This window comes from Rattus norvegicus, chromosome X (genome assembly GCF_021556685.1).
Source record: "Rattus norvegicus strain SHRSP/BbbUtx chromosome X, alternate assembly SHRSP_T2T, whole genome shotgun sequence".
NCBI classification, from domain to species: Eukaryota; Metazoa; Chordata; class Mammalia; order Rodentia; family Muridae; genus Rattus; species Rattus norvegicus.
In genome coordinates this window covers 160,815,780-160,840,936 of record NC_141554.1, presented here as the reverse complement: position 1 = coordinate 160,840,936, position 25,157 = coordinate 160,815,780, and the positions used below count along the sequence as shown (strand labels likewise).

The 25,157-nt window shown below is 40.5% G+C and overlaps 2 protein-coding genes across 3 annotated transcripts in view; one reads left to right on the top strand and one right to left on the bottom strand.

Annotated features, from left to right (window-relative positions):
• Tex28 (testis expressed 28) overlaps positions 1 to 3,745 on the top strand; it is a 29,058-nt gene extending 25,313 nt beyond the window's left edge. Inside the window, exons 7-8 of one of the 2 annotated variants that reach the window (NM_001191103.2) lie at positions 2,185 to 2,320; positions 3,163 to 3,745. In NM_001191103.2, the coding sequence (NP_001178032.1) occupies positions 2,185 to 2,320; positions 3,163 to 3,519 (493 nt within the window). In that variant the 3' untranslated portion in view covers positions 3,520 to 3,745. The remainder of the gene's footprint in view (positions 1 to 2,184; positions 2,321 to 3,162) is intronic. The other variant, XM_087600812.1, reaches the window with a different exon arrangement.
• A 110-nt stretch (positions 3,746 to 3,855) lies between these two features.
• Positions 3,856 to 24,219, bottom strand: Opn1mw (opsin 1, medium wave sensitive). The gene is made up of 6 exons (NM_053548.2): positions 24,083 to 24,219; positions 18,605 to 18,901; positions 15,593 to 15,761; positions 14,231 to 14,396; positions 10,740 to 10,979; positions 3,856 to 4,063 (listed from the first exon to the last, which is right to left on the bottom strand). Exons 1-6 carry the CDS (start codon positions 24,177 to 24,179, stop codon positions 3,953 to 3,955), a joined length of 1,080 nt encoding a protein of 359 aa, NP_446000.1. The 5' UTR covers positions 24,180 to 24,219; the 3' UTR covers positions 3,856 to 3,952.
• Between the last annotated feature and the right edge of the window lie 938 nt (positions 24,220 to 25,157).

Sequence of the window (25,157 nt, the reverse complement as noted above, 5' to 3'; positions counted from 1 at the left end):
TTCTCATTATGTAGCCCAGACTGTCTTCTAATTTATTATCTTCTTGTCTTGGTCTCTTGAGTATTGGAATCAGAGGTGTGTGATACCACATGGGGTTTTTGGGTGGGATATTAGGCAAACAGTGTCTTTCATATAACTCTCATCCCACATGCATTACTGGATTCTATCAGTCCCCAGACAGACTTCTGATGAGGTGTTTCCATCCATCCTCGTGACTCCCTGGCCACTCACTCCACCTCAGTTTTCAGTTTTCCAGCTTCCACTCTGCTCTTACCCTATAATCACCTACCTCAAGCTCCTGATTAATGTTCTTACTCTATCAGCACTAACTCCATCGCCTGTTTCACTATCCAATTATATTTGATGCCTGTTGCCATTATACCTTCTTCAAACACTTTCTAATCTGGACTCTAGTTGAGTCAACTATCATGGAAATTCTCTTGTTTTACATGCCCCCCTTTTTATTTTAATCCCATGGCTTTACTTTGTATCTTGGCTTGGGGTGACACAGTAACTAGCATGTCTGTTCTACATGACCCCTTCTGTATCTAGCTCTCAGTCTTGGACTTCAGCTCCAAGGTGAAAGCCATTGGATTGTAATTGAAGATGATAATAGCCACTTCACAGAAATGTGCCAACACTACCTTTGAAAGTAATTACTTATTTTAGGTAGAGTAAAGCTTGTTTTATTTTGCTTTGTTTTGTTTGTCATTCTAGAGATTGAATCCAGGGCCTGTCATGCTAGAGTGTGACTCTCCTCCCTGACCTTTGTGGCAACCCTGCCTTTCTAAATGCTTCATGGAGGAGTCACCAATACTAACTCAGGTCAGACCTGCTTCTGCTCTGCCTGGAATAGGAAGATCAGGGAGTCCTCTGTGGTAGCTTGGCTTCTATTCTCTGATTTATCATTCATGGGGTTTATAGGAAAGACTTCAAAATTTTTTTCTGTTGTAAATCAAATTTTAACACTTGCCACACACTCTCTTCAAATATTTTATTTAAAGAAATAAAACTTCAAAAGATTCAGTTGTGCAGGTGTTTGTCTAGTATGTGCAAGGATCTGGATTTCAAACTCAGTAAAACACACACACACACACACACACACACACACGCACGCACCTGCATGCATTCACAGAGATTCATAGACACTCTCTTGGTACCTCTTACTCCAGCCCCTTTGTCTGACCTCATTACCCTCATTGGGGTGTTAATCTTTTCTATACATGTTATAATACTTTTCTTATCTATGTTTGTATATATAATTTTGCTTATATTTTTCAACATCTGTGTTGAGATTTAATTTACATTTCATGAAATGCACCATTTTAATTGTATTTCCATGATTTTAATTAAATTTATTGAGTTGTGATACCATTAATACAACCCAATGTTTGCTTTATTTAAATAACTTTATTGAGTTACAGTTCACATCCAATTCATTTTACTCATTTAAAGAATACAGTTCAGCTTGGTCTAGTGGCACATGCCTGCAAACCTAGACCTCAGGAGGTAGAAGCAGGAGGATCACAAGTACAAAGCTAGCTTGGGCTATAGAGTGAGATTCTATCTCCCCACCAAAACATACAATTTTAGTGGGGTCTTAGTATCTTCAGAGTTAATCTACTATCTAATCTTACATTTTTATCATTATTGAAACAATAAACCCTTCTAGCAGTCATTTCTTATCACCCCTGATTCCCAGTTCCTGGCACCCACTCATATGATTTGTGTTTATGGATTGCATAGAAATGGAACTTTATACAATGTGGACTTTTGTCACTCTCCATGCTTTATAATAAAGATTCATTTATAGAGTAACTACTTCATCCTCAACACTGCTCCTGGGAGCATTTGGGGGATTTGATAACATATACAAACAGATAGCTTAAACTGTCATTTCTATACTTTCTAATCTATTGCATATTTGGTAAAATAGTTAGTTGACAATAATTGTAAATAAGATCTATTAGTGTAAGTATTCCCAGGCAGAGGTCAAGGATCTGAGGATCCACCCCTCCTTTGACAGAATTCTAGATGTGTGTGTGTGTGTGTGTGTGTGTGTGTGTGTGTGTGTGTGTGTGTGTGTGTAGGGTGTTGTTAGTAAATCCAGCTTCAGGGTACTCACTGCCAATGAGCTCTGAGTAAGGGTGCAGAGGGAGTGTTAATTTCTCTCTTGTATCCTAGACAATCACTGATGGAAGAACATGTGAATGATCACTTGCAGAGATACCTGGATGAGATTTGCCACCTCAAACAGCATCTGGCATGCACTGAAGAGAAAATGGCCTATTTGTCCTATGAAAGAGCCAAGGAAATATGGGTGAGGGTGTTTGGGGAGAAAGGACTAGTGAGAAGGATGTGGGGATGAATAGATCTATTTGGATGCACCCAAGCCAAGGCAAAAGAAGATACATCTGTGTCTGGCCTGATGGTACAATAGTAACCTGTACCTTTGACAGCAGTGTCCACCCTGCACGCCAGTGTGAGCTCCATTCCTTATCATGCAGCCAAGGTGCTTTGGAGGCTTAGGACAGTGGTTCTCATCTTGTAGGGGCAATCACTGAGCCATACCCTGGATTCTGTGACCTATAAATCAGGGGTGAGGTTTGACAAGCCCAAGGGATGCTGGGGTATTTGCATGACTAGTAGAGAGAGTCTTTGGGAATCTTTTCTTGGAGTCTAGCTTCTTGCCCCTCAGTCCTTTCCACAACCATAGCTGTTTCCTATTCTTGTCCCTGGTTAGACCTTTTCCACCTAGGTCCTCAGTATTAGCAGTAGATAATTCTCACCAGGACCCATCAGCCCAGCATTCCACAGCAACTGTCTGTCTCTGCTGTGCATACCCAAGAGAGTCTACCCATCTCTCCTAAAAGATTCAATTTATCAGGTAAAATAGCACATGCCTTTAATCCCAGGACATGAGAGATCCCAGATATCTGTGAGTTTGGGAACAGCCTGGTCTATCTGACAAGTTTCAGGCCAGCTGGAATTATAGAGTGAGATCTTGCCTCAAATAAATAAGTAAATAAACAAGGAAGAAAAAAAGAGAAAAACATCTTAACAGTACTTCTTGTACACCCGTAAGCAAATAATTGCTAGATAAGCACATTTATGTCTGACTTCTGGTGAGTATATGTGTGTGTATGTATGTGTTCCCTACAGGATGTAATGGAGACTTTCAAGAACAGAATAACAAAGCTAGAAACTCTACAGCAAGCTACCCAACTGGAGATGATGGCCAGCCTCAGAACCCGCCCCAAGGACTTTTTCTTCAGATTCATAAGCCTGCTTCTCACTCTGACCACTATCCTCTTGGTCGTGGTCTCTACATTGTGTTCTTGCCCTTTGCCCTTGCTCAACTCACGCCTGCGCATCTTCATTGTATTTATGATCATTGGGCTTGGGACCTTGGCCTGGCAGAAGCGGCATGTCATCTCTATTATTGACTGGCAGGCCTGGGTCCCCTTTAAGTGGAGATCAGACTTAAAGGATGCTAAACCTCCATCAGCTAGACACTGAGGGGTAAGAAGTGCCATTTGCCTGAATTTCTTCCTTCCTTTAAGTTGTTGATGGCATCCAGTAAGACCTCTTTAGAAAGTACTTTGTTGGTCTCATTTTCTTAATTCTGTAACTGCAAGCCCAGTGACATACATGCAGATGCCAACTTGCCTTCTTATTCCAGTTTTTCATGCTCTTTTCATAATATCTGCAAACATGGGGACTGAATTAAAAATGAAAAAAAAAACCCCACATATGGTCTGGTATCTTTGCCTACATTGTATTCCCTCCAGGTCTGGTGCCTGAATATCCAGCCGCTTTAGATAACCTCAAACTGTAGACATCTCTGGGGCTTTGATGGTTTGGGCAAGGAGAAATTATGTTTATTTCATTAGGATGGATGAGAAGGGACATGGCCAAAGCTTTGGTAGATGCAACAGGTTGGAGGCAAACTTTATGCAGGTGACACTGAAGAGACAGATGAGACTTCTGTTTTGGAGGTGCTGGAAAGTTCAGAGCTATCATCAACTTTCTTTCCAAAGAGCTGTAAGATGCAATTTCGAAACTAGAAGGACAAAAACCATTATTCAGCAAAGCAGAAAGGGCTAGTATACTGTGCTAAAAGTGAAGCTTGGGTCATTCTGTACTGTCACTTTGTGGATATACAACTTCCCTTCTCCCATTAAGAATATTAGGAGTGGGATGAAGAAGGCTCAGCTTGTTCTTTACACATATGAATGGAGGAGGTCTGAATCATCCAATTCATCAGTTAATGGTGATTATAGCTGAATTATGACCTCTTCTAAAATATGGCAAATTCAAATTACTGGAACCTGTGACTGCCTCTTTTGGGATGGGGGTCTTTGCATGTGTATGTTTCAATGAGTTCATAGATTAGCATTGTTACTAGTCCAGTGACCAGTGTTCTCATGAGAAAAAGATTTAGAACTACTTTGAATAATAGTCATCCATTAAAGAGATACTACTAGAAGGTACTTCCACATGGAATGTTAAATAGTCCAACTTTATGTCAGTATTTTGTGCAATAACCATCAGAAATCATTCATAAGCAATTATTTCAATCTATTATATATCATTATATGGATGACATTCTGTTGCTTGTTTCTGACAAAGATGTTTTAGAGAATATGTTTAAGGTAACACAAATAATTCTGCCATGCTGGGGGCCATAGATTGCTCCAGAAGAAATACAAAGAGGAAATCCACTTAGTTATTTGGGTTATAAAATCAGTCAACAAAAAATTTGACCACAAAAGGTACAGATCGGTAGGGATCAATTACAAACTCTTAACGATTTTCAAAAATTAATGGGAGATATTAACTGGTTGAGGTCTACAATTGGATTAAGTACATATGAGTTAAGTAATTTGTTTCAAACATTACAAGGAGATTCCAATTTAAACAGTCCAACATGTCTAACAGCTGAAGCAGTAAAAAGAGTTAAGTCTTTTAGAACAGAGACTGCAAGAAGCTTATGTGAATCAAATCAATTCTAAACTTGATTGTATTATGGTCATTTTACCTTTAACTCATTCTCCTACTGGGCTCATTGTGCAAGGGGAAGATAGTCTTATGGAATAGCTTTTCTTAGCTCATAAACAAAGTAAAACATTGAAGACATTTATAGAAAAGATTTCTGAATTAATTATAAAAGGTAGAATAAGACTACGTCAATTGTCATGAAAAAGATCCAGCCCAAATTGTAGTATCTCTTACAAATGCTGAAATTATGTCATTATGGGTGATCAATGAAGATTGGCAAAGAATTTATAGTAACTACTTGGGTGAAATTAATAGCAAATATCTTAAAAGCATATGGAGTTTATAAAAAGAACTAATTGGATTTTTCCACATATAGTAAACAGAACACCAATTCCAGAGGTACCAACATTTTATACTGATGCAAACAAGATGAAGATGGCAGGTTATTATGTCAGACAAAATAAGCAAGGTGATAAAAAGTCCATATATATTGATTCAAAAATCAGAGTTGTATGCTATCCTTATGGTATTATTAGATTATCCTAAGTCTCTTAACATAGTTATTGATTCTTTATATGCAGAAACAGTTGTTTTGCATATAGAAACTTCTGAGTTTGTACCTGGTAACTCAGAATTAACTTCGTTATTTATACAATTGCAACAAGCCATCAAAAGTAGAAACCATCCACTTTATATTATATTATATATTCAGTCTCATACAGGTTTGCCTGGTCCATTAGCTCAAGAAAATGATGAAATTGACCAGTTACTAATAGGAAATGTGTTAGAAACCTTAAAATTTCATGAAAAACATGTTAATGGGAAAGGTTTAAAGAAAAAAATTTTCATTGCTGGGCACCAAATGATGTCTTGTTGGCCAAGTGTCCTATGTGTTATCTATACAACTAAACTCCTCTACCTGCTGGTAGTAACACTAGGTGTACCAAAAGAAATGACATCTGGAAGTTGAATTTTTTTCCATTTTGCAGAATTTGGAAAGCAGAGGTACATATACCATACCATTGACACATACTCAGGGTTTCAATGGACAACTGCTTTAAGTTCTGAAAAGGCTGATTGGGTAATTGCACACTTAATGGGAATAATGACAATTATGGGGATACCTGCACAAATCAAAACTGACAATGTTCCCACATATATCCAATAAGATGAAGCAATTCTTTGCATATTATAATATAAAGCATGTTATTGGTATACCACACAATCCCACAGGACACACAGTTATAGGAAGAGGCAATTGTACCTTAAAAGAGATGCTTGTTAAACTAAAAAGGAGAAAGAAAATCCCCAGGGACAAACTAAATGCTTTGATAACTCTGGTTATCCAAAAAGCTGTGTTGACATCAGAATGGAAACCTGCAGTAGTTTTAAGATGGGGGTGTGGTCATGTTTATGTATCTACAGGGATGAAAAAACATGGTTACCAACAAAACTTATAAAAATTATATCTGACTCTGAAAAACCTCTTATCAGCTGAGACATGAATGCCTTCACAGAGCAAGCAGCCCAGGTGATTCACTCTCACAGACTGTGGTCAGTTACTGATTTCTCCAAAATATGCATGCAAATCAACTTCAAAGGGCTAGCCCAAATGATCTCTCTCTCTCTCTCTCTCTCTCTCTCTCTCTCTCTCTCTCTCTCTCACACACACACACACACACACACACACACACACACACACACACACACAGGCTTGACAGACAATACTGAGACTGGATAACACAGAAACTGGGCAAAAATGCTACAGCTTGCTTTTAAAAAACTAACCATTTTCCCTTGGGCTCCAAACAGGAATTCTTTACCCCAATTAAGCAAGAAGCAATCATAAAAGGTCATCGTCCCAATCTCTTAAGTTTGGGGTGGATGGTTTTCACCATTTTATGAATTATAGATATGTTGTCATTTTAAGGAATAATTTACAAATAATTATAGTTTTGGACAGGGAGGAAACTAAAAGAAAGCTTAGACTTAGGGATTTCTATGTTTTCTTTCCTCTTCTCTATCCTTCTGTCTTTTTTAGGTAAAGAGAAGGGGGTTGAATTAAAAAAGGGGAATACAGTAATATTAAAACAAATTAAACAAATATGGATGTATTATTAAATTTACTGTTAAATCATTCTATAGCCATAATCTTACATTGGTAGAAATTTTTATATTCCAATGTAGAATTGACTACATTGGTACAGAATTTGTATATCAATGCAGTTTAAGGTTTTCATTGGTATAAATCTTTGTATGTTGATATGAAATTTAAAATTAATTTTGTTATTCTTAGATAAGCATTATGCCTATGCAACTCATTTAAGAATACAAGGCTTGGGGTTGGGGATTTAGCTCAGTGGTAGAACGCTTGCCTAGGAAGCGCAAGGCCCTGGGTTCGGTCCCCAGCTCCAAAAAAAAAGAACCAAAAAAAAAAAAAAGAATACAAGGCTTAGACCCAGCCCTTTTAATAGCTGGTATTACAAACTGTTTGGAATAATTAAGTAATACAAGAGTCAGATAGTCACTCATGGTCATATTAGATTCTAATTTAGTTAATTACAATAAAATGTTTTCAAGGTTATTCGAATAGTAAATAGCTAAAAGTAATTGATGTTTAGCTCAAATAGCTCAAAAGCACTGGAGAGCCACAGAATATGGCATATAATGTTATTTCCTTATCAAAAGATCTCTCGACTATGAGACATGTCTGCTCCTGACAGTACCTCCATTCCACTATAAGGAAGGTGATGGGCATCAATACCTCCGTGTGGAGTAGCTTCAACTGTGGTAAGCTACCCAATGGACATGAAATGACCTAACTTCATCTACAAACAGAATGCTGTCCAAAAATGACAAATGGACACAGGGTAGTCAACGGCTAAGCTCTGCCGAGACAGGATAAACTAGTCTTTCATAATTCCTGCTTCACTTAAGGTCTGTCAGGTGTGGGTCAGAAGGCTGAAGATAGATGCTACAATGTTATAAGGAATGTTGGGGACTGTCCAGCCATCTCTGCTAATTGTTTAAATTTGGAAGCTACATTCCTCCATACTCAAATATATATTCCTTCTTAAATCTTTGATGGGGTTGAAGACTAGTTATAGTCTCACAATTGAACTTAAGTTGTTTAGCATTAAAGAAGGTGTTCTAGATGAAAAAGGATGGTTTTCAGGTGGTAATACAAGTTAAAAATCAAACATGGTTGAGGTACAGGATTGTAAACTCATTAAGTTAGGATAGATGATAAAATAGTTCAACTAAATTGCCAAATATAATGGACTGGATGTTATATAAGTATATACTATACCTTATAATTTGCATAATTTTTAAAAAGATTTTTTATTTATTTTATGTATGTTAGTAAACTATCATTGTCTTCAGACACACCAGAAGAGGGCATCAGATCTCATTACAGATGATTGTGAGCCACCATGTGGTTGCTCGGAATTGAACTCAGGACCTCTGGAAGAGCCATCAGTGCTCTTAACTGCTGAGCCATCTCTCCAGCTCAATTTGCATAATTTAAATAATTTGTATCTGAGAGAAAAGAGCCTTTTTTGAACTAAAGAGGGAATTGTTCAAGTTTGGTCTTTTGCTGTCTATTGTAATGCTAAGGGCAGGCCCTAAAGTCCTGGTTTTCACAGAGAGGAGAGAGTCTGAATATACAAGTTGGCCCCAAGTTATTTCTGATTGGTGAATAAAGAGGCCAACTGCCAATAGATGACATAGGTGGGGTTTAGGTTTCCTGGGCTTGGGGATCAGAGAGAGACCATGAAGAAGAAGAAGGTGCAGAAGGAGGACAGAGAGGCCACCATAGATTAGGAGTCAAGAAAACGTGTCCCTGAGGGGGGGTCAATTGGAGTTAAGAGCAGCCCAGAGTAGTAAGTTATAATTCAGAGTTATCTAGGAAGTTGATTCTAATATCAAAAAGAGGCTAGGTATATGCCTAGCTCTTGTACTGTCTAAGGCGTATTGTAAATATAAAGGTTGTGTGTGTCTTTTATTTGGGAACTAAATAAATGATCAAAGGCAGGGTAGAAACACCAAGTCAGAATTAAATAATTTCTACAGCACTACACATACAGAAAAAGATCTATGTGAAGCATAATATTGGAGCAGCATGCTTGTGGGTTGTAGAACAAGAGAAGTTAGGAGAAAGACAGTAAGTTTCTCACAGTTCCAGAGGTCAGATGATACCCAAACCTCAGATTTCTGGCCTCTGGAACTGTGAGAAATTTAATGTCTCTCTCCTAGCTTCCTTTGTTCTACAGCTCTATTTTCTTTGTTTGTTTGTTTGTTTGTTTGTTTGTTTGTTGTAGAGGTAGGAACTTAGCCTAGGATTTTGTGTATACTAGGCAAGTACTCTTCCACTGAGCTATATAATTCTGTCATTTTAAGCCATGAAATTTGTGGAATTTGTTGTGATAGCCTCAGGATACTTAGGCAGTGATTAAAAAAGACAATGCCATCTAAGGATCCTAACTACAAAGCTTTGAGAACCCAAACTAAAAGTGTCCTAAAATTTCACCTCTGTTTGTGACTAACTCCATTCCCTGTAACATTAAAGCCCTGAAAATGAAAATACTTAAGTGTTGACATTGAGAACATTAGAGATAGGCTGAATAAGAACATGAATGTGGCTGAAAAGCTGGCAGATCTACTTAGTTTTCACTTTATGCCTGACCCTAACTTTATTCTGGAAGGATATAGCAGTGAACAAGAATGAAATGCTCTGTTCCAGATTTCTTGGAATACAGCAGAATGGGTGAAAGCAACATTTGTGCACCTGCCCAGAAGAATGTGTTTCAATTCCTACCCTGGTTTCCTGTCTTTAACAAGGATTTCTTTCTAGTACTGCTTTTTAGAAGAGGAGATCTGGGGTAGATTACTTGCCTGGCATGCACCAGGGCCTGTGTTCCATCCCAAGCACCAGATGAAGAAAGATAAGAGAGGAAAGAAAAGTCAGTTGGAAGGATTCACTGAGTCTAATGAAATGAGAGGCTCCATTGAACACTTCTGATTACTAATAACTCACACAGTAGATGCTCCTTAATGAAGTGCATATGATATATTCAAGAAAGAGGAAGGCAAATGGCACTCAGAAGGTATTGAGCCTCATAAGGTTCACCAACCAGGGGATTCTAAGAGCCACAAGCAACTTGTGTCACAGTCCAATATGGCAGCTAAGGATGGTTACCATCAGAGAAGACCTTGGGTAACGCCATAGCATGCTCTCTCTAAACTAATTTGTGAGCTCATAAAAGCTCTTGAACTCTTAGCTAGTGTAACCAAGAAAAGCTAAACTTTTAAGGAGGCAAAAATCCAAAATCAAGGTTTGAAATGAAAAAAATTTAGAGTTGAATCTGTAAACACAAGAGGAACAGAATTAGCTAGGATCATTGTGTGCTCATTGAATGCTTAGTAGCGCCTTTAGAAGCTTCTTATCCATAGTTGTGGGGTTATCAGAAGTGAAGAACCTGCAGTGTACCAAACTTTCTTAATTACTAGACTCAAGTGGAGATAGTGCAAGGATACCAGAGGTCATGGTTGAGTTGAGGTCAGACTAGGGTGGGTAACATGTAGAGCCTTTCCATGCTTATTTACTTGAAGGACCATCATTAACCCCGACTCCCAGGTTCTCTATAAAGATTTTTCATTGATAATTTGATTCCAGGTAAGAACCTTCACTGAGTTCTGGGCCATTTTGGGTTTGATATGCACAGGCTCTTGCTTACCTGCCGGTTCATAAAGACATAGATAATGGGATTGTAGATAGTGGCACTTTTGGCAAAGTAGGATGGTAGGGAGGCCACAAGAGGGTGGAAGGCATAGCCAGGATGGGCAGTAGCAAAGCATGCAAAGAAAGTATAGGGCCCCCAGCAGAGGCAGTATGCGAAGACCATCACCACCACCATGCGTGTCACCTCCTTCTCAGCCTTCTGGGTGGACTCAGATTCTTTCTGTTGCTTTGCCACCTAAAGAAGACAAGGACAGTGAATGGATTATTCAGATAGGCCTCTATATATGGAGGGACTATTAGCATTGCTCAGGTACCAAGTTATGATACTATCAAGGAGAGGAAAACCTAGGAATCTAAGGGGAGTAGGAAATGGTCCACCTAGTATTCCAATCGTGCCTCCCACCCTAAATCAGAGAATGACCTGACTTGGGAGCCAGAGTGGTCCTGGAGCTGTCTTTTTGTAGGCCTTGTGGGAACAAGTGGCTGACCTGGCCAAGGACAACCCTTACACCAGACCTTTGAAGTTGTTGTTTATAGTTTCACAGAAGCTTGTGAAGGAGAACTAAGGAGACTGAGTTTAGTCTGTATCTGATTCCTTCCAAGATCTAGTCCTGTGCTCAGGTTTGAGTCTGGAGTCCTGAATGGAGCGCTAGAAGTGAAGTTTTCTTTAACTAAACCAGGCCTGGTAATTGTCAGGTGCCCAGTGGCAATGCAAGACCCACGTATACACTTCTACAGGTTTGCTAGAGGCTAGAGGCTAGCCACTATCTACCTTGGAAGGCTTACTGATGACAGACAGCTGTAAAAGGAATCAGGAAGGTTATAATACAGGAAGAGCTGGAACAGCAGTGATGGACTCTTCTAGCCAATAGCTAATACTACTAAAGCTGGAGGGAAACACTGGGAACTAGATACATTGATTCTGATATGGGATCACCGACCCCCCAGGAGCCAATTTGCAGCCTTCATTACAAGACATGAAGGTGAATGGTGCCTACTGGTAGAGCTCATGGTCTTCTTCAGAAAGAGCTTATAAATACCTGTTCATGCAGGAGTGAGCACAAAACACCTTAATATTGGTAAAGCACCACCTTAAGGGACTTCCTGCCACCTGTGCTAACAGTGCTGGGGCACTGAACAAATGGTACATGAAGTAAATGGTAGGAAAGTTGTTTAACCAAGGGACAATTAATTTATGCTTTGGGGAAGGAGACCATTAGAGGAGCACAGAGCTCTCAGCATTCAGTACCCAGCTTACACATTCTCTTACTCTCATCTTTTGTAGAGTCTCCCCAGTGATAACCTGGCCTGGATAGGAATGTTGGTGAGATAGGAACTCTTGACAGAATTGGCTTCCTAAAAATGGAACACCAGACATAGGACAGTATTGAGCAGGTCTAGGTGTAAATGGCATTCTGGAGTTCACTTCTTGATCTTCCCCAAGAGCCTCCTTGTGGTTTGAAGGAGAATGGCCCCCATAGGCTCATGTATTTGAATGTCTGGTCTCTAGTTGATGAAACTGTTTTGGAACATTAGGAGGTATGGCCTTCTTGGAGGAGGTGCATTATGAAGGGTGAACTTTGATGTTCTAAATACCCATGCCAGGGACAATCTATCTTTCTTTGCCTTCAACTTACAGAGTAGGATTAAGCTCTCAGCTACTGCTCCAGTGTCATGCCTGACTCCTGCTGCCACACTCCCCACCACATTTGTCATGGACTCAACCTCTGAAACTGTAAGCATCCACTAATCAAACACTTTTAAAAAATAAAGTTGCTTTGGTCATGGTGTCTTTTTACAGCAATAGAATAGTAACTAAAACACTTGCAAAGAGGAGGCAGGTGTTCTGTAGGTTATGCTCCATGGGAGGGCCAGGGGGAAGGCACAGACAACTCTGCCCCCTTACTGAGTCCTCTAGGTATGGGCAGGCAGTCACTTTCCATCTCATTGGAGTGAGAACAAGGAAGCCAGGTTATGAGACTACAAGAACTTCATTTATGTGTATATCAATCCTGTTGGGTCTGATGATACTGTTTCATTGGAACTATTCACCGCCTCTACATCTTTCAATATTTCTAACTCCTTTTCTGCATTAAGGGCTGTAATGGCACACAGAAGATCTGTAAAGTTCAATCCATACGAAATTTCAGCACAAAATTCCATCCCTAACCAAGAAGTTATTTGCAACTGATACTTGCTGAGAAAGGGGAAATCAGTTTTCTCTAATGGAATGTCACTAGATATATCTGTCACACTCCAAGGTAGGTTCCATGCCCAGGAGTAGCTGTCTAACACAAAATGGACTCCATGATTGGTTTGTTATTTGTTTGTTTGTTTGTTTTTTTGTTTGGTTTGGTTTTGTGAACTTTTCGTTTGGGTAATTTTTGTCTTAATGAATTTTGCTTGTTAATTTATTTTGATCTTTGTTTTTTTTTCTCCCTGAGGGATAGAGAGGGAGAGGGGACAGAGAGTGTGAGAGAACATGAAGTTGGGTGGGGAGGATCTGAGAGGAGTTGGGATACGGGAAAGAGTATGATAAAAATATTGTACATACTTTTTAAATGATAAAAATCCCTTAAATTTATCTCCAAAAGGAACTCACTGCATTTCCTTACTCTATGTAGATATCAGGCTGGCTTTGAATTTGCTATATAATAGAGGAAAACCTTAAACTTTTTTGATTCTCCTGCCTTCACTGCCTAAGAGCCACCACTCACAATTTATTTGGTGCTTAGGATGGAACCCAAGGCTTCAATACATGCTAGGCAAGTATTATACCTGTCCCATACCATTGGTTCTTAATATTTTCTTATAGGGATTGGATCTGCTTATATGATGTGGTGGTTTGAGTAAGAATGCCCCTTCCATAGGTGTTTGAAAGCTTAGTCATCAAGGAGTAGCACTATTTGAGAAGGATTAAGAGAGATGGCCTTGTTAGAGCATGTTTGATCTTGTTAGAGGGAGTATATCACTGGAGTTGAGGTTTCAAAAGCCTACACCAGGCCAGCATTCTTCTCTTTGCCTTCGGATCAGGATATAGTCCTCAGCTACTACTCCATCACCATGCCTGTCTGATTCCCACAATGATCATAATGGACTGAGCCTCTGAACCTGTAAGCAAGACCCCAATTACATGTTTTTATATGAGTAAGCTTTGAGCATGCTGTCTCTTAACAGCAACTAAAGACTCATGGCTGATAAAAAGAAGTTTAAGCTAGTCAGTCATGGGAGTACACACTCAAGAGACAGAGGTAAGTAGATCTCTGTGAATTTGAATCTAAACCAATCTACATAGCAAATTTCAGGCCAGTCACAACTGAGTCCTTGTCTCCAAAAATACAGGGGGGGGTGTGTTTAAGAGAGTCTGGTGGACTGATTGATTTGAGATCAGAGCGGTGTGGAGGCAGGAGAGTTACCAGGTGTGCCTCTGAGCTTGCCTACATATCTTGCCAGTTTGGGATGAGGGTAGGAGGGTAAAGGGCTTACTGCTCGGATGGCCAGCCACACTTGGAGGTAGCAGAGCACGATGATGCTGAGTGGGAAGATGCAGCACGTGACCATGAGGACCATCATATAAGACTGAACCCCAGGATACGAGGTACCGCTGAACACGTCTGGACCACACGATGTCTTCAGGCCATAAGGCCAGTACCTAAAGAAAAGGGCCAGCAGCCCATCCCAATTCAAGCTGGAACAACCTGTAACCTCCCCAACCAGCCAGAGCACACCCCTGACTTGAATCAGAGGGTTTTTAAATTGAGAAGAAATTAACCAATTAGAAGTAAACAAGTTAATAACATTTCATATCTACACAGTGTTGTACTTCCAGAGTATTCTGATCATCTTAAAACTCTCTAGTAGGATTTTGGTAAATCCTTGTCCATCTTTTCTCTTTGTGGCAAAATATGCATAATATAAAATTTGCCATTATGACATTAAAGACTTTTTCAAGGTTGTGCAATTATCACTACTTGGTTCTAGAATATTTTCATAAGGAGGTGAAGAGGCTTCTTCTTTCTTTTCCTTTTTAGAAACACCTAAGAATATCTGAATTTTTATGAAGCTAGTTTGTGCTAGGGCTGTAATGAAGGTGCATGCTCACTTGGTAACTATGGAAATGAAATGAAAACATTCAGTCTAAGCCTCCACCAGTACTAGCACTAGGACATTCTTAATTACTGGCATTCATTGTGGTTCTGGGGAAAGACAAGCTGTTTACAAGGCTTATTTCACAGAATGATGGAAGCTTCCCAAAGAAAGAACATTCCCTGTCCAAATACCACAGGGACACACACTTAAGATTGTCATGTACAACAGTAAAATCAATTGCCCATGTCTCATTCCTCCCAGCCAAACATCTAAGCCATTGGCTTACCAGTTTTGAGTATTTCCCCCAAAGAATGAGTCTGGCAAGGATATATATGGCTTCCATGACCTCCTGTACCTTCTAAAAAACCTCTGAAGGTGGTGAGTAAAATGTATGAAAAAGGCCTGGCACAGAGCTTTTAGAGGGCCCTGAAATCTAAGCGTACTCAGTGTTCATTTACACCATAGCCCTAGGATGGGCATTTTAAATATTCCTACTGTTCTTGTTTCTTATACTTGCTAAACATTTTCATAACCTAGCGAGTGTGCCACAAGGCCTCTTTTGATGCCATAGGCAAATACATCATCCATACATTCATGTGCATGTGTCACTGGGAGCCTGGAGGGAATTTCCTCCCTCTTTCTTGTAAGCAAGGAGCCACACAGGCTCAGAAACCAGAAGTGATTTCCCTGAAGATCACAGTCTGACCTTCCACACTTGCTCTTACAGGGGCTACCTTTCTAGCATCATTACACCCTTACCTGCTCCAACCAAAGATTGGTGGGGCCGTCCATACAGCAGCCCAGACCCAGGAGAAGACGATTCCCACAGTGGCCAGTTTAGCATCAAATCTCACATTGCCAAAGGGCTTGCAGACCACCAGCCATCTCTCCCAGGAAATGATGGCCAAGGACCAGAGGCCTGTGATCCCTATAGAGAAGAAGAGATAGACCAGGGCTTCAAGCCAAACAAAGAATTATTCATACAGTTTCCTCCTCCTCCTTCTGGCTGGCAGCTTTCAAGACTCCTAGCTTCCACACCAAATCCTTGGAAATGTTTTTAGACTCAGAGTACCACGGACCTTTAGGTAAATGGATATTTTTTCAATCCATTTTAATGACATATGTATCTCACTTTCTTTCCCCATCTCTTTTAGGCTCATCTGCTTTGCTTCCATGTTAAACCCAGTGACTTGACTTCTTCTTCTCTGTCTTTCTACTCTCTCACCTTCCTTCTAACTGTAGTTGCTTGTGCTCTGGAGCAGGATGTCTTAGTTCTCAGTTTAGTTACTGAGTCATAGAATCCTGAGGCTAGTAACTTAGAACTCTCATAGCTCTCTCTCCTCAACCTCAGCCTGCATACTTCATCACCAAAAAGAAGGCAAGAGAGAACTATGATATGGCTGCCTTGTCCATAGGGTCCCTGCAAACACTTTTTGTCTCCTTGGCCTCTGAGATTGTCTTCCTCTGATGTCATTGATGAAATTCCTGGAAACACATGTCCATATTGGCATGATCACACTGAGGTGTTATTGTTCCAAAGAAACAGAACATGTGATCTGTACCATTCCTGTTCATTTGCTGTTTCTTTAAATGTTTGGGGACAGCTCAGGTTCTCTCTAATTGTAGGGTGGCACAGGTTCCCACTCTGTATTACACTCAAAGGTATGTACACAGGCCTCAGGGACCCATAAACCAGGATGGAGAAAACCATCTTTCATTCACCTAACCTCTAAAGGACATTCTGTATTAACTTCTATTATGAAATTGGCAGTATTAGTAATACCCCTGACTCAGTCACCTAGATAGAAAAGTGACAGATATTCTCATCCTATCACCTTACATTATTATTCATTGTCGCTCAACTGAGGTTTTTTTGTTTTTTTGTTTTTGTTTTTTTGTTTTTTTTTGTAATCAGAACATATCCTTGTTTGAAATACTTTAGTTCATAACTCTGTTGCTAATGTTTTAGTGAAGAATTTTAAAGAAGTACTTATTTTTATTTTGAGTGTATGGGTGTTCCGCCTGCAATATATGCATGTGTGTATGCCTAGTGCATGTATAACTAGGCAATTGTACATGCTACATAATCGAAGCACCTCTGAAAGAGCAACTGATACTTTTAACCACTGAGACATCTCTCCAGCTCCATTTCAGTCCATAGTTTAATACATTTTGGTTTTGCTTTTTCTTTTGAGACAAGGTCTCACTATGTAGCCCTGGCTGTTCTGGAATTCGCTCTGTAGGCCAGACTGTCCTCGAACTCAGAGATCTGCCTGCTTCTGTTTCTTGAGTGCTGGAATTAAAATTGTGTACCACCATTGCCCAGAAATACTTATATTTTTTTCCATGAAAGACTATGTCACTAATAGTTAAAACCTTGATAACTGTTTTTCAATGTAATTGCTAACTTTCTAATGTTATGGATTTCATTTTGTGCGTTTGTAAACATTTCTGATGGTGAAGGCATCTGTGACACCAAAATATGCTGGCTACTGGACACCTGAGTGAACCAAGAATCACTGTGAGTAGGACAAAGGCAAGCCTAGCAGAAGCAGAGCCAGACATCAGGATGCCACTTAGGAAGGGCCATGTAACCCACCAAGGCACATATTTATAACTGAAAGCAATTGGTCCTGGGAGATAAATTTTATTACTTGATCTTTCCTGATTATTCTACCCCTATGCTTTTGGGATACTGCCTCATACTCCCTCTGGTCTGAACTTTATCTGCCAAATGGATGAGGGGCAAGGAGAGACAATGGTGAGGGAACCAAAAGCAGGGACAGCTACTGATAGATATATGCTATAGATATATAGCTAGGTAAGTGGGGTTCCAACCATGTCCATTTGTCGGTCACCCACCCCCAGTCTGAACCTCTCAAAGTGTCTGCTTATATGCATGACATTCAAACCCTCCCTTTTCATATATGCTGAGCAAAGCCTGTGTTCCAGACTGGCTACTACTCCTGGATTCTCCTTCCCCATTTAGAGATAAGGTAAGAGAGGGGGAAACAGAGGCATTGTGTGGTCCCCATCTGGTTACTGGCCCACTTCTGGCATAGAACCTAGCATACTGGTACTTCTTAGCTACTACTTTTTAGGGTTTGTATGTAGGTATAGTCATGGTGTATATATGGAGATTAGAGGACAAATTCCTGGAGTTTGTTCTCTTCTTCTAATATGTGGATCCTAGGAGTCACAACTCATCAGACTTGGCAGTAAGCTTCTTTACCCATCAAACCATCTCATCATCCCTTGTTACCTATCCTAAGCAAATCATAGACAACCAGCCTTAGCGATGTTTGTAAAGAAAAGTGTCTAGAATCTGGTCAATAAATAAAAAGCTCTGGGAACTGTTTTTCTCTGAGAACAGCTCATATAGTGCCATTAACCAGCCTGAGAGATAGGATGAAAACACATATATCCCTGAATTAGGTAGGAGTATATTCAAGGTGCCCAGAGGCTGTCTTCCATATGTTTCTGGAATTCTCTGGCTCAATATCTATCTCTTTCTACAAACTGGGTACATACAATCAGAACTTGTCTTCATGTTGAACTCAAGCAAACTAAGTTGAAAATGTGTGCTCAGATGGAAATCTTCAGAATCCTGTAAACCTGTCCTCCAACCCTTGTGCTGACTGTGATCCAGCTTCTACCATGAGTATCTCCTGTCATGCTGTGTGCCTTGTATATGAACACCATTTGTTCAAACCTCAGGGTTTGAAGTATGATTTCCTTTAGTTATACCAGGTTGTGTCTCTTTTAGCTTACCACATAGTGAGACAATGTAGCCTTCTATGACACACAGAGGGTGGCCCAGCACAAAGTAGCCATAGATTTGGTTCACAACACTGATAGTGCTGGCAATAATGGTCTCTGCTAGGTCAGCAACTGCCAAGTTCACTAGAATCCAGTTCAGAGGATGACGCAGCTTCTTGAACCTCATGGTGGCTGCCAGCACGAGTCCATTTGTGAAGACAGATGCAATGACCACAAGAATCATCCAGGTGCTGGTGAGGTGGTACACCCACCTTGGAGCAATGTGATAATTGGGACCTTCAAAGGGACCTGTGGGGAAGAGGTACAGAATATAGGAGAAGTTGCACAAAGCTTTACGCAGCTGCACTAGCACCTTGACCCCACCGTTCCTTGCTCTATGTGAGATCTGTACATAAATCAATTGGGGTGGGCCCTAATCCAGTTGGATGTGTGTCCTTATAAAATGGGGACATTTGCCATTGCTGCCATTTGCCAGAAAAATTGGATAGGGTCACAAGACCCAATCTCTGTTACTGGATAATAAGGCTTCACAGCATTAGGAAAACACAAAGAAACCCAGAATTCTCCAGTCTATGCATTCCAACAAAACAAAACAAAAATTTAAAAAAAACAACAAAAAGCAAACGAAACCCATCAACCCCCTAAAACCCACCAAACCCCCTAAAACATAACAGATCAAGAAAAACAGGACAGGTAAATCTCATCTCCAGCACATTTACATCCTGTGGTACCTCTGCTTCAGTCTGTGTACAGGCCCCATTTGATTCTAAAAGGAATCCCTGCACAGCTTTCCAGGAACCCCCCAATATGAGATGTAAGAACAGGCCATTCATAACCCCAGACTCACAGAGTCTTAGTCTCTATGCTGTAGAAAATAGTACGAAGAAATAGGGCTTTTAAAAGACCAGAGGGGAACAAAATACTCACAGGAGGAAATACGGAGACAAAGTTTAGAGCAGAGACTGAAGAAAAGGCCATTCACAGCCTGCCCACCTGGGGATCCAGCTTATATATATACAGCCACCAAACCCAGACACTATTGCTGATGCCAAGAAGTGCATGCTGACAGGAGCCTGACATAGCTGTCTCCTGAGAGGCTCAGCCAGAGCATGACAAATACAGAGGCTGATGCTAGCAGCCAACCATTGAACTGAGAATGGGGTCCCAGTTGAAGGAATCAGAGAAAGGATTGAAGGAGCTGAACGGGCTTGCAACCCCATAAGAACAACAATACCAACCAACCAGAGCCCCCAGTCACTGAACCACTATCTAAAGAGTACACATGGACAGACCCATGGCTCCAGCCACATATGTAATGGAGGATGGCCTTGTTAGGCACCAATGGGAGGAGATGCCCTTGGTCCTGCCAAGGCTGGAACCCTCAGTGTAGGGGAATGTCAGGGAGGGGAGGCAGGAGGGAGTGAGTGTGTGGGTGGGTGGGTGGGGGAGCAATCCTCATAGAAGCAGAGGGGAGGGGAATGTGATAGGGGGTTTCTAGAGGGGAAGCCAGGCAAAGGGATAACATTTGAAAAGTAAAAAAAGAAAATATCCAGTGAAGGAAAAACAAAGACCTGAGAACAGAGAACCCTCAGACTGTCAATATATCTCCCCTGAGAAAGCACTGCAGATTAACTGGAGCAGAGAAGGGGGAACTGGGTGGTATTTGGAACCTCTAATTTATAGACAAGCAAAGAGGTTAGAGCAATTGAATGTTGCAGATTCTAAGCAAGAGCCCCTTCTATATGATAGACTTCAAACCAGGCAAGCACTGATAAAGAGAAGTAAGTATCCAGGCCCAGGCAGTAATGACACCAGAGCAGCTTGTCCCACCACCTGAAAAAGATTCATAAAGAAATAAACAAGAAAAAGCTATCAAAAGTCAGCTCCCACATAAAAAAGTTGTAAGGAATACAGGGAAGGAAACAATTGGGTCATGGAAGCTGGACTTCTTCAAATGTATCTTATGTTCTAGATTTTCCTTTGGAACACATTATTATTATTAAAATTTAAATTTAATCTTTCTTTTATTTGTGGTTAAGTTATTTCTACTGAGCCCTGGATGTGCTGTACTATGTAGACCAGGTTGGCCTCAAAATCATAGAGATCTGCCTGCTCTGTCTCCTGATTGCTAGGATTAAAGGTATGTACCACTATGCCTGCCTCCTTTGGAAACTTATAACCAACATATTACAAAATTATAAAATAAGAATTTTGAGACAGGGTTTAGCTATGTAGACCTAGCTGATTTGAACTTGGTATGTACAGCAAGCTGGCCTTGAACTTATTAAGTACTAGGATTACAAGCAAAGTGGCTTATGCCTGACCTGAAATTTAAACTTAAAATGTAATATCTGATTTGAGGCGTGCTGGCGCATGTCTATTGTTTAAAAATTTATTTCTGGTTAGCAAAAACAAAACAAAACAAAAACCCAAAAAAAACAAAAACCAAACAAACAAAAAAAATCCACCAAGTGACCCTAAATGCATACATCCAATCAATTGCATTGCTCCAAGATGGGAATTGAAAGCACAGTGTCTCAACTACACAATTAAGGACATACATCCTAAGTGTGAAAAGGCATGTACAAATATTAGGTCTTTAACAATCCTATTTAAAAGATTTTAAAATATTTTATTTATGTGTGTAGGCATTGTGCACCAGCAACTTGCTATTCTCCAAGAGATGCTTCTGAAGGGTGTCATCACTAAGACAAAAAGATAGTAGCTGGATGCTGATCTAACAACTGCAAGAAAACTAAATAAGAACTTTGGCTTTGCTGGCTCTCACTTAACTTCAAGATTGCTAATTCTTGGGGTTGGGGATTTAGCTCAGTGGTAGAGCGCTTGCCTAGCAAGCGCAAGGCCCTGGGTTTGGTCCCCAGCTCCGAAAAAAAGAAAAGAAAAAAAAAGATTGCTAATTCTTGCTAATTCTTATTTTATAAGATTTATCCTCAGAGTATAGAGGTGTCGGATTCTCTGGATCTGAAATCTGGATTACAGATTTCAGTTCTGAGACACCTGATGTGGGTTTTGGGATTTGAATTTGGGTCCTCTGGAAGAACAGTAAGTGCTCTCATTCTCTTCTTCAGCTCAAATATCACTAATTCTGAAGGTCATTTCTTACTACCTTCAATGCAGAGAACAACTCTGAGGTGTGGGTTGTGGCAACAGTTTCTTAGGTTACTGCTCAGGGACCTGAAGGCTGTTTATGCTGAGAGTTCTGTCTCTTTACTTTGGCCTGCAGGTGTCTGAGAGCATGACTGGGATGGGATGATACGGCTTGACTTCGGTCTTCCCCCTTACTGCATTAACCTTTGAGTCAGAGTCTATTCAGTTCTGTGTATAGATCTGCAGCACCTGGATTTCTAGGGTTAACCAGTGTCTTAAATGAAAAATAGAACATCTTTTGAGACCAAAGCTATATCCAGGAGAAAATCTTCAGGCTAAACCAGCAAGCAAAGAAAAGTTTGCCTCTCTTACTCCGTCTGCAGAGCAGCCTGACCTCTTTTTGTATCAATACTGAATACTTTTTACTCAAGGTGAGAGTGTTCTGCTTGAGTTGAGCCCCAACAAAGGTTTTGCTCAGAAGCTCCTGACACAGAACTTGCTTTTATTTCTATTACTTCTGCCAAAAGATACCTCTCATACCAGTCAGACTTTCAAATCAACTGTTAATTTACAGGAAAAAAAGGTGATGATGAATACAACTCAGAGGCTAGTCACCAGCAATGTTTGAAGCCGAAAAGGAAAGCGTTATTTTCTTTTTTAAAAAAAATTGCAAGGAAATGAAAGATGTAGCAATTGGGTTGGGGAAGTAGATACATGGGAGAGTACATCCATGAGGTAGTGGGTTTGATCTAGTGATCAACATGAATCTGTTCATTTCATTTGGTCCTTGATTCAAGTCAACTTTTTAAAAAAAAAGTATAAAACACTTTTTCTGGTCATAGTAGTACATGCCTATAATCCCAGAAATCTGGAGTATGAAGCAGAAGATCATGAGTTCAAGGCCACCTTGGGCTATAAATTCCAGGATGGTTTCAGAACAATAAGAAAACTCTGACTCAAAACAAATACAAATACAAATACAAAACATAATGAACAAACAAAGTATGGTGTGTCGATAGAACTCAGTGACAATCTGAGTTTGGTCCATGGAACACACATGCTGGAAAAGAACTCAGCACTTTCACAAGTTCTGACTTCTATGTGGGTGTTCTGGTATACACCATCTCTGATATATAACTAAATTTGAATGCAAAACAAAACATGATCTTTTTGACACAGTCTTGAGAGCTATGTAGCTGAGAACTTGAGCTATGTAGCCTTGGGCTAGCCAGGAACTTCCTATGTAGAACAAATTGGCCTCAAACTCATAGAGATCCACCTATCTCTGCCTCACAAGTACTAGAACTAAAGGTGTACACCATTACTATTGGCTAATTTACTTTGACACAGGGTTTCATATATGACAGACTGGCCTCAAACTCCATATGTAGCTTGAACTTCTGATCCTTCTGTTTCTATCTCCAGGTGCTGGAAATACAAGCATCTTCTGCCATGACCAGTTGAAAGTAAGATCTTTCTAGCAACAATTAAGATAATGCAAACTATCCAGGAAACATTGTTGAAATTTTGGTATTAGGATGACATCATAGTTATGTTTTGTAGAACCCTATCATCTTAGAGGGAAGAGACTGGGAGGAGTGGAGAGAGGGGAATATATGATTGAAGAATAAATAAAAAATAAACTTAAATAACACATGATGTGTTAGATTTGTGTCTAAGAAGCAGGAATCAGGAGGAACCAGTGAGATGGCTTAAGGTGCTTATTGACAAGCTTGACGTTCCAGGAAAGAGAGAACTGACTGCCCAAAGTAATCTTCAGACCTCTATACATATGTTCCCGAGTTGTCCTCTGATGTCTATATGCAACTGTCTGTCTGTCTCTGCCTCTCTGTCTTTCTCTCTGTCTCTGTCTCTGTCTCTGTCTCTGTCTCTCTCTCTCTCTCTCTCTCTATATATATATATATACTTATATAGAGGTATCTCTATACTTAAATACATATATATATGCATTCTCATATATAATATATGTAAGTTTTAAAATAAAAATAATCAGGAGGAAAGGGGTTGGAAGGGAGACAGATAAACTAAGATAAAACCTATGGAAGTTATGGTTTTATGATAAGGGCTTGAGTTCATGATACTCTTCCATTACTTTGATATACACTTGAATCTTTTTCACAAAACAAACCCTCTGGCATCAGAAAACAGAGGTGTTGGGTCTCATTGAAGCCACAGGTACCAAAACAATCCTGCGGAGGTGAAGTAAGAAACATAGCTATACTTGGCATGAGGTCCCGGTTCCTACAGTGATGGCTCCAGCAATGCCAAACCCAGGTTCTAGGGAACCTTTAAGGAGAGACCTGGTCTGCTGACTGAACCTCCAGTGCACCTTTTGCTCACCTCTGGTGCTGTTGCTGTTGGTATAGGTGAAGATGCTTGCCTGGGTGCTATCCTCATAATGGTCCAGTGTCTGTTCACCTGTAAGCTGTTGGGCCATGGCTGTGGAAAACTGTCTCTGGAACCTGTCAGACTTGGCATATTGCCTATGGAGTTACAGGACTTTATATCAGCCAGCAGGATCAGCCAAGGCCTCCTTACCTTAAGGGCCCCCAAACCCTTCACCATCTGATCTCTTAATTGGGCCCAGGACTTAGATCACCCCCCCTACCCTCACTTCCATGTTTCTGAGTCCAACCCACAGGGGTGGCTCAGGGCCATTTGCCTGCAATGAAACCTGGATAATGCACACACCCTACCCTTCCCGTTCCTGGCTTGCAATAGAACTCGTGGGAGCCACTGCAGCCCTTGCTTGTTTACAAGAGTTTCTCTTCCATCTCTTTGTACTACTATGGGTCAGGCAAATGGGGTTTGTGGACCAGAATGTGAGTAGGGAAGCAGCTCATCTACTTCCTTTCTTTGGCTCTGCTGAAAGCCGCTCCTGGAAACCTTTCAGGCAGACATCAAAAACACAACTGTGTTGCAGTTTGTCAGTGGGCCCCGAGGGTAGAGTGTGTGTTAGCGGGAACCCCATGGGAAAGGGGGTAGGAGCTGACTGCCTCTCTCAGTTTTAGCCCTTTTTCTCCTCCACCCCTGCCAGCTGCAGCTCTTATTGTCACTAGGAACCCATGTAGGTCTTCCCAGACGCATAGCACAGCACTTGAAGATGCTTACTTGGTACTTCCCTTTTGCTTGTTTTAGTGCACAATATGTCTAGGCAGGGTGCCTCACTGTCTTCATAGCACTGTGGCTGCTGCTGGCTTCACAGTTAGTAGGAGACACTAATTCCTTGAACATGGCCACTTCCAAGCAAAGACTCCTGCTTTCTTGCTGTGGCATCCTCAGGAAGCACAACCTTTCTTAAGGTTTCTACCAGCTCCTCTCTTCTTGGTCCTGGAATCCAGCTGCCTTAAGGAATCTCATTTGAGTTAGTTTCTTGGGCTCAGTAAAGACTCGTGGGTTGGTGGAATTAATATCT